Source organism: Thalia democratica, chromosome 1, assembly GCF_965202585.1.
Source record: "Thalia democratica chromosome 1, ktThaDemo2.hap1.1, whole genome shotgun sequence".
In the NCBI taxonomy this organism is placed as follows: Eukaryota; Metazoa; Chordata; class Thaliacea; order Salpida; family Salpidae; genus Thalia; species Thalia democratica.
This window is the reverse complement of record NC_139165.1, coordinates 77,700,364-77,709,496: the sequence shown is the minus strand read 5'-3', so window position 1 is coordinate 77,709,496 and position 9,133 is coordinate 77,700,364. Positions and strand designations below refer to the sequence as shown.

At 31.6% G+C, this 9,133-nt stretch overlaps 1 protein-coding gene across 1 annotated transcript; it reads right to left on the bottom strand.

Moving 5' to 3' along the window:
- Nucleotides 1-3,807: 3,807 nt before the first annotated feature.
- Nucleotides 3,808-6,594, bottom strand: LOC145839597 (zinc phosphodiesterase ELAC protein 2 homolog). Its single transcript, XM_082947221.1, has 2 exons — nt 6,232-6,594; nt 3,808-5,616 (listed from the first exon to the last, which is right to left on the bottom strand). Exons 1-2 carry the CDS (start codon nt 6,592-6,594, stop codon nt 3,808-3,810), a joined length of 2,172 nt encoding a protein of 723 aa, XP_082803347.1.
- Between the last annotated feature and the right edge of the window lie 2,539 nt (nt 6,595-9,133).

Sequence of the window (9,133 nt, the reverse complement as noted above, 5' to 3'; positions counted from 1 at the left end):
GCTTAATTCAAAGTACTTCTAGTAAAAATTTATGTGTATTTTTTGAGTGGTACTTTTAAAAGAGTTAGAACTAACTTCCGCATTATTTGTTTGTTAACTTGATAATCATTAAGTGATTGAATACCATTTAAATCAAAACTTTAAAAAATCTAAAATTACTCCGTGCTAATGTGACGCTCTGCTTTTTTGACTCCTACCTAAAAATTTTAGTCTAGGGACTTGGTGTACGAAAGAACCTTTCAATTATTGAGTCATATACTAATGATACAGTTTAATGTCTTGTCTAGGACTATACTTTACGATTTTAATGTGCATTTAAAAGGAATTTCGATAAAATAATTGGGGAATATTACAACAAGTCATATTGATGTAACAAGCTTTTAAAATCTTTGTCTATTGAAATAATCTGTATTTTTATATTTTTGGTTCATATAGAATATTTACAAAAAAAATGTTTACTTTTTGAGTACAAAATAACCGTTAATAAAATAAAACTTAATATTAAATACTTTTCTCAATATTTAAAAACAAAAGAGTTTTGCTGAACTTAATTTCATTTTAAAAACATGAAACCAATTTTATACATATTATTAAGAGTAAATAAAAATGCTAATTCTTATATATAAAATATTGAACGAATGGTTTGAAGGTAGTTTCTTGTTTATATTATAAATTAGACAGCTTTGAATACTTCGGTTTACAAAAAATAAAAAAGGTTCAAAAAAAGCTTTTGAATAAGAATTGAAAATATTTTAATAAAACAAAAGGTCCTAGAACCTGTTGTTTTTTAAAAGAAATGAGACAGCTTTTTTCTATGTCTTTTTAAACCAATTTTGTCATATGTTATATATAAAATGTTAACTGTTTGAACTGATGCACACTGCTAAGAGCTTATCTGAAAACAAAAATTATATTGTAATTATTTAAAATATAAATTATATTATAACTTTTTAATACTCCATAGATGTTTCAAGTCACTTAAAAACTGTTAAAGGTATTGTTTATAGTACTAACTAGATTAAAAAAATTTAAATCAATGTTTTTCGACATTACATAGGTGTCACAAGTAATTTTTAGAGTAAAGAGTACGTATGGCATTGTTACAAACCAAAGTTTGTTATTTAAATATGCAACAGAGAAGTAATATTTGTTTTAAATGATTACCTTGTAAGCATTGGATCGCTTACTTAATTAGCGAAAAAAACTACTTTGAAATACTTAAAATAATAAAATGCCATAAATGACAAGTTGGCTATTTATTTTACATCATTTAATTACAAGTAATTCCTGATTTAATAATTTAGTTTCTTTTCAGAATTTATTTTTATAGTTCACAAACTTTCAAGCATTTAAACTGACATTTTTCTAACACTGCTAAAAAATTATTTTTCCTGGAGTACGAATCTTAATAACTTTTGCTTAAATAGTTATTTTTATATTCAGGTTGTAAAAATTAATTGATAAAAACTAAAGCTACTTTATACTATAATTGTAATGGGAATACTGATTTAGTAAAATTTAAAAACTCTTATTTCCAGTTCAATGCATTTTAAGCCCATGCAGAGTTGCCACATATCGAGTAAGTCCCCTAGGTTTAGACCAAAATATTAGGTTAATATAGTATTTATGAACTAAGTACTCATTATAAATGTAAGTTTAGATAAAAGTAATAATTTAACATAACTATTTTCTACCTCACTAAATATATTACGTTATTACTTTATGAAATTTCCTTTCTAAACTAAGTTGTTAATCCTGTTAATTGTATATATAAAGCTGTTTATTTAAAACTTCCTTGTAGTTATGTTCTTAAACTGCCCTTAAAACATCTTGGTGTTATTTAAATTAATATATACTGTTAAAGATAAAACTTGATGTATAAGAATTTTTAATAAAAAGGAATTTAACTTTGCTTAAAAGAAACTATTGTTGCTTCAATCAAAAACACTTGCAAGTTTTATCCAACATTGGTTAAAAACTATTGTGGAAATGGTTAAAGGTTTTTACAGGATTGCCAAAGGTTTGTTGAACATTTTTTCAAGGTTTCTGAATTTATTCTAGGTTTTTAAAAGTACAAGTTTTGTGTCGTTTTTAAGTATAAAATAAATTAAAGGTAAAAAACGTGTTAAATAGGAAAAAAAAATGTTGAAAAGATACTGTAATGCTACTCTAAGTGTGTTTTATAAGAATAAAATAGTTGACAAAACAGAAAAAATGTATATGATAAGTTTTTGGTAATTTCTCTAAATTATATTGTTAAGTATGTTAAAATTGTATAAAATTTCAGGTTTTTTAGTGATTTTTGTTCAAAGTTTCAAACTTTCCAATTACTTTTGCATTATTTGTCAAGTTCCAGGTTTTTAGCAACCCTGTTTTTTAAATTATACAAACTCTTTTAATACTAATATTAAGTTCTTTTAAAAGCTTCAATTTAGTATTATATTGTTTAAAAGCATAGAGGTTTATTGATTTTAAAAAATTACTAAATTGAAATAAGTTGTTTATAAACGTTGCATTTAGTTGCATTAAAAAAAAATAAGCTGTTGTGTTAAAAATTTTTTTATATGTTAAAAAACTTGTACATTTACAAAGATTATTCCTACAACTTTCAATAAATATAAAACTATTTTAAAGTATATAACTTACAATTTTTTTTCATAAAAATGTTTTAATTTATGATTTTACCACAAATATATTAAGTGACAAGACTATGCTGATAATAAAACACTTAGTTTTTCTATCAATGAAAAAGGGAATTTAAAATATTTACACTTAAATAATAAAACTAAAAAAGGTATGCAGCTCATAAAAATTACAGAAAAATGGATAAAACTTGTCTGATTTGCAACGAGAATTGATGCAAATTAAAAATATTTTAAAATGTACAATAACGACATTATATTGTTTTAATAGTATTTTTATATCAACGAATTGTTGGTTATTTAATATTTAAGTTTAAAAAACTTCCTATTTGAATATTTCATATAACTTAATTAATTTTAAAAAAATTACCCAATATAGATAAAACAAGTATTTAAAATTCACAAAAATACTTTATATCCTTCGATAGAAATTATGATAACTTTTTTGATACGTGTTTTACATGGTAAATGCTACAAAATTTTTTTTTTATATAAAAGAAAAAAAATGCAGTGCTAAAAAACAGTCACTAAACCGAACAAATATTATATTTTAGATTGAAAATTCTAAATAAAGCAGTGATAAAATTTAACAAATAAAAAACAATTTAAACTTTTCAAAACTAGCACATAATTTCTTGTTAAAGTCACAATCTTCAACTTTTTTGAAAAGAATTAAAAGAAATTGAAGTAAAGTTACTTTATACAAGTTAAATTACTAAGAGTGGTTGCTAAAGTTTACCTAAGTTTATAAATCAATTTAAAAAATCCTTGTATTTAGTTTTACAACTCAAACTTACCAAAATATTGACATCTATTTAAGATTAAAGAAAATATTGTAACTTGTAAAAAACTACATTGAATTTCCTAAATTACCTAAACTGCAGTAAACCTTAAAAATCCCTAAAAAATCTAAAAACATTTAATTTAATAAAAAACTATAATCATAAAATCTTCATAAACATCATTCAAGATAAAGTTTAAAATGGACAACAATTTATAAACTGTAGAATACCTTAATAAAAAAAAAATTATAATTTTACAAAAACTCTTTACTATTTTATCACTAAAATGTTTGAAAAATAAATATACATAAGTTAAAAAAAATTTAAAACAATTTTACTACTATAAAAAGAAGTTCTAGTGTTTTATTAGATTGAAAACAAACTCACTCTGTCCCGGTGACAAACTTGAAAGTGTCGCTCAACTTCTTGCTCTTCGCCTTCTTCCCCCGCTCCTTCTTCTCCGCCCTCCTGTAAAACTTCTCGATGCTGGCGCCGAACACTTTCTCCATGCGGGGGCGCAGCAGAGCCAACCGGCCCACCTCGCCCAGCCCCACCTCCAAGTTGTCCATGGCGACCACCACGTTGCCCCGGTAACCGCGCAAGTCAATGTCCCTGTCCACCAGCGGGTACATGGGGAACTGGCTGCTGAGGTGGTTGAGCATGAGGCTCTTGGCGCGCATCCTGTTGGCGGTGTCCACGGCGCCCTGCATGTCCGAGTGCATCTTGAACTTGGCCGCCATCGGGTCCAGGAACGTGCACTCGTGGACCAGGAGGTCGGCGTCCATGCCGTGCTTTATCAGCTGGCCGCTCATGGGCAGCGTGTCCGAGGAGAAGGCGAACTTGAAGTTGCCGCGGTTGGTTTCGAGGACGAGGCCCTTGGTCAGGCACCCGTGATCCACCAGCACGCACCTGAAGCTCCTGACGTCCAGGGCGGCTTCGAGCTTGTGGCAGTTGTGAGTCGGTTGGAAGCCGAAGCTGAGCAGCCTGAACTTTTTGCTGAACTCCTCCGTGGGCACCTGGGTGGGGACGAGCGTGTGCAGCCACGGCGGACCGATCAAAAGTATTTTCTCCTCCGCGCGCTCGTTCGCATTCAACACGTGGTGGATCAGAGAGCCCAGCCCGCCCACGTGGTCAGCGTGCTTGTGCGTTATGTAAACGACTTTGATCGTGCTCAGAACTTTGTGGAAACTTTCCCGCCCGTAGTGGTTGAGCATGCCCTCAAGCGTGCCCGGCCCGCAGTCGATCAGCATGGACCTGCTCTCGGTTGTTTTCAACAGGTAGGCGCTGCAACTCCTGAAGTTGTCGTTCCCGTCCCCGCACCCCAGCACGGTCAGTTTTGGAAAGTCGCAGCTGCTTTTTGCGCGATCCGCGCTCACACCTTCCGCCTCCACCTTTTCTTTCAAGTCTCTGTAAACTTTGGTGTATTTTTCGGCCGAATGGATGTTGTTTGTGCCCAAACCGTAAGTGCCGGTTACTAGGTAGTTCGTAAAATCGCTGAGCTGAAAAAAATTATTATTATCAACAAGCAGGTTTTGGTCTAAAACATTATCTCTGCCATGCAGCGGGAAAAAACCAGGGGAAATTTTGTTGCATGCGCTCCTGATCAGGTTCTTTACAGCCCAACCGTCAACTTTCCCTTTTTTGTTGGTGTCATTGGGAGTTAGAACATGCCAGTCGGGCAGCTGATTAGAAAAATCATAAATTCCGCCCGTGTTAGCTTGTTGCACAAAAAAATTTGAGTCATCTGGGTTGCATGGTATATCAGACAACTTGTCTTTGATCGATTCCATTTGGTTTGTATCTGACATTTCAGCAATAAACATGTTCGCTCTACGCGTTTCTCCGCCCTTTTCAAGCTCGCAGTTGACCTCGTACATGAAGTTTTCATCCTTTAGAAGCTCGTGAGCGGTCACGGTCACTTGGGAGCTTTTCACCTTTTGCCCGTCCGCCACTTCCACGAACAGCACGTGCGGCCAGATCTTGTCCTTGCGAGTCTTTGAGAACATGGGCTCGAGCCTCCTCCTGACCACCTCTTCAACGCTCCTGGGCCCGTATATGGTGACCTGGTTGTCGAGGTGGGTCGCCTCGATGATGCGGTCGATGAACTTCACCCACATTTGCAGCCCCGACATGTTGGGCCACTGGAGGCCGGTCAGGAAGAGCTGGTTGCAGTGGGGCTTGCTCTTCATTACCTTAAAGTTTAAAAGTTTTATTAAATTAGGGAACTTAATTAGGTTTATTAAATTACAAAATCTACAAGAGAGGGTCGGCAGCCTTTTTAATTGGCCGGCCAGATTTACCTTAAATGTTTTTTTTGTGCAGCAGCACTGGAAAAAGTGTAAAAAGTTTTTGTATAAAAAATCTGATCACATAAACGTGTGCTTAGAGAAAGTATTTAAAAGTAAATTTGTAACGTAATAATAAATTGAAAGGCTCTGCTGTGTACAAAAACTAAATAAATAAAACATTTTATAACAATTTTTTTGAAAAAAAGCTCATGTTTAAAAAAAATATGTTTGCGAACTTAAAATACCTTGCAAGCAAAAGATTTCTATTAAATAGCAGAATTAAGCTCCTGGGCTTTGCCCACCCTTAGTTTAGAACATATAAAGGTCAAAAGTTAATTTGTTATTAATATTATATAACTCAAAACATATACAAAGAAACTTTGTTGTGGCATGAGCAGGGCTGAAATTTTGTAAAAAATATTTTTTTCTTAGTTAGCTAAGCAGGCAAAATATTTTTTAAATTAAATTAGTACAATTACACTTTTAAAAGTCAATTATTGTTTGTGTGAATTCTATTACCTGCGTGCAGTTTATCGTCGACGTCTCTGGAAAGTTGAAGTAGAAACTTTCCTTGTGTTTTCTTCCGTAAAGGCTGGTCAGGAACACTGTTGGAAGGTGGAGGCGGCTGTGGCCGAAGTACTTCAAATTCACAGATGCCAGCCTCCTGGATTTTTCTGCACTTTTCTGGCTTTTTATTTGAACCATGTACTCCAACGGCGAGAGTTTGGGGGCCGCGTTCAATTTTTTCCACTTTATTCTGTCTTCCAGGGAGACCTTGTGGTTGGCAGGCGTTTTCAAAACACACTTGAGCAGGTTTCTGCTTTGCAGCGCGCATTGCGCACTCAAGTGCAAATTTCTGACTTTTAAGTTTTGAATTATCATTATTCTGTAAAAAAAAAGTTAGCAGTTAGTAGTTGAAAAACAAATAAATGTACACTAACAAAATATCAACTCACATTATGTGGGGTTATAACTGATTATTATTACTTAAAATATACTCCAAATTCGCTTACATGCATAAAAACTTTATACATGAACGATTTTTCTTGCAAAAAAATAGCACAAGTATAAACAATTTTACTAAACTAAACTCATTAACAAGTTTAATTGTTCGAGTACAAAAAATTAAAGTTTTCGTTTGTTATTAAAAGTAATGAAATTTTTGCCAAACTTATATTTATATTAGGAATTGAACTTGAATTTATATTAGGGCTTGAAAGTAACTTTTTCTTTTACTGCAGTCTATTGTAATTCATTTCCATTTGTTAAGACCAATGTTCAAATCTTTAAGTTTTTCCTAGTAGTTGGGGGAACTTAGAAAGCTGTTACCAGTAAAGAGCTCTCCAACCAAGATACCTTGAGTATAGTACCATAATTATGCCCAAGGCATTGCTTTTTATATATATAAATAGGAACTGTGTTTAGTGTCCCGCTCATTCGATGTATCCCAAGCAGCTTGAACGGCTTATCGTTGGGTGCACATGAAACGCTTCTAAAACTTTTAAGTTTTCATTTAAAAATCACATGTTTTTAAAGATGGTACTGCAACTCAGGGACCGTTATTTTTTCTTGTAAAAAAAATGACCTGCTTTTAATTAATTAGCACTTCACACTGTTTGAAATATCCAGATGAACTGCACTCGAATGACGATGCGTCAAGGAGTAAAATGTCAGATCTTATAGTTTAGGCTACAAGGAAAACTAGCGCAAAAAGTATGCGTAACTTTTACAAAGGCACACAGTTTCACAAAAACAACTCCAGCAAAAGGTGGCCTCCATCTTAATTGCATTCTGAAAATGATCCCAAACTTCGTGTATCACCTGCTGGAAAAAATAAATAGTTTATTAAATAGATTGTAACAGGTACTTACCGAATTTATTGAAAATAATTTAGCTAATATCATTGAGTTTTTAACATGTTACTTGTTTTTACAATTCATCAAATTCTATCAAATATATTGTTGATCTTATGTGTAGTATATAAAAAAGAACTGATATTTTGAATATTATTTTATTGTAACCTTATTTAAAAACCTTATTTTTTAATAATTTTTATTTTTTCTGTATACTACAATGAAAATAAAAGTACAGATCAATAAACAATTGTTACTAAATTCATTATTTATTTAAGGAGTATACTATCAAAATCAACCCACTTTTTTTAATTTTTCTTCTTTATTAATTTATTTCACAAATTTTTTGCATTTTTTATTTTTATTTTTTATTTATCACTAGTACTATTACCCCAAACCCTTACTCTCGATCGATAAGCGGTTCTCGATTTTGACTGGGTGGACTTTGAACGCGGGTGGATTTTGAACGTGTCTCATTAAAGGTTGTAAAACTATAACAACTTGTGATACAATTTAAATTTTGTTTTTCATGTTTCAGGTGTTCCACTCTTTAAAGCTAAAATATCAACCTTATTGATCAAAACCTAGCCTAATTTTATGATAAACTTGAAAAAAAAAGTTCGATCAAAAGTGTTTTGAGTTTGGCAAAAAAAAACAGAGTTTTTTTTTTAACTTAACATGTTTAAACTAGCCTGAATTGGCCTGAGAGCTTTTTAAAGATTTTAAAGTATCTGGAGTTAGCCTGAGTAAGCGGAAACCCTGATTCCTATTGTTTATATATTTCTTCTGTACTTGAAAATTATCTCAAAAATTTAAACAGCTTTAGCATTCCTATCATTAATTAAAAATTACTAGTAACTATTAAAATTCAAATTTTATGTGCATTAAACTTTAAAAACCAAATACAAAATAAAACATTTGCAGTTTTTAAGGTTTATGTATACTTTATAAGGTAGTGCTAATCTAACTCAAAAACTTATTATTATAAAATGTTTAAAAAAAATTATTTATCTAAATGTTAATCAAGGGCATGTAGGGGGGAGGATAAATTAACATTTTTAAGAGCTAGACTTTTTTTAATAGAAAAACTAAGCTACTAGTTGGTTTTATAGTTTTTTAAAACTAAAATCTAATTTTGAGACTTAAGCCATCATAAGCCATAATATATAAGCCATCAAATTTAGAGATTTAGATAGGTTCTTTTTGAATGCTGAAAACTGTTAAGGCAAAAACAGAGTATTTCACTAGTTATCTATCTGCTCAATCAGTTTTTGAGCAATCGTCTTATAACTTTATCAGTCTAATCTGAAATATATTATGTTTATTTTTTAGAAAACATATTCTTTAACTTCTTAAAGACTTTTTTGCCCATATACAAGCTGTTGCCCATTAACATGTTTAAATCGCAAAAACACTGCCTTGTTTACGGAATATATCTGAAATGACAAGGTAATTAAGCTAGTGCAAAGGCCAGAACTATACAATTAAAAGGTTGCCTATCTCTGAAATTAAATTATTCTGATTGAAATGTAAAAAATTGTGCATTTGGCTGCAGTTTTTTTACCTTT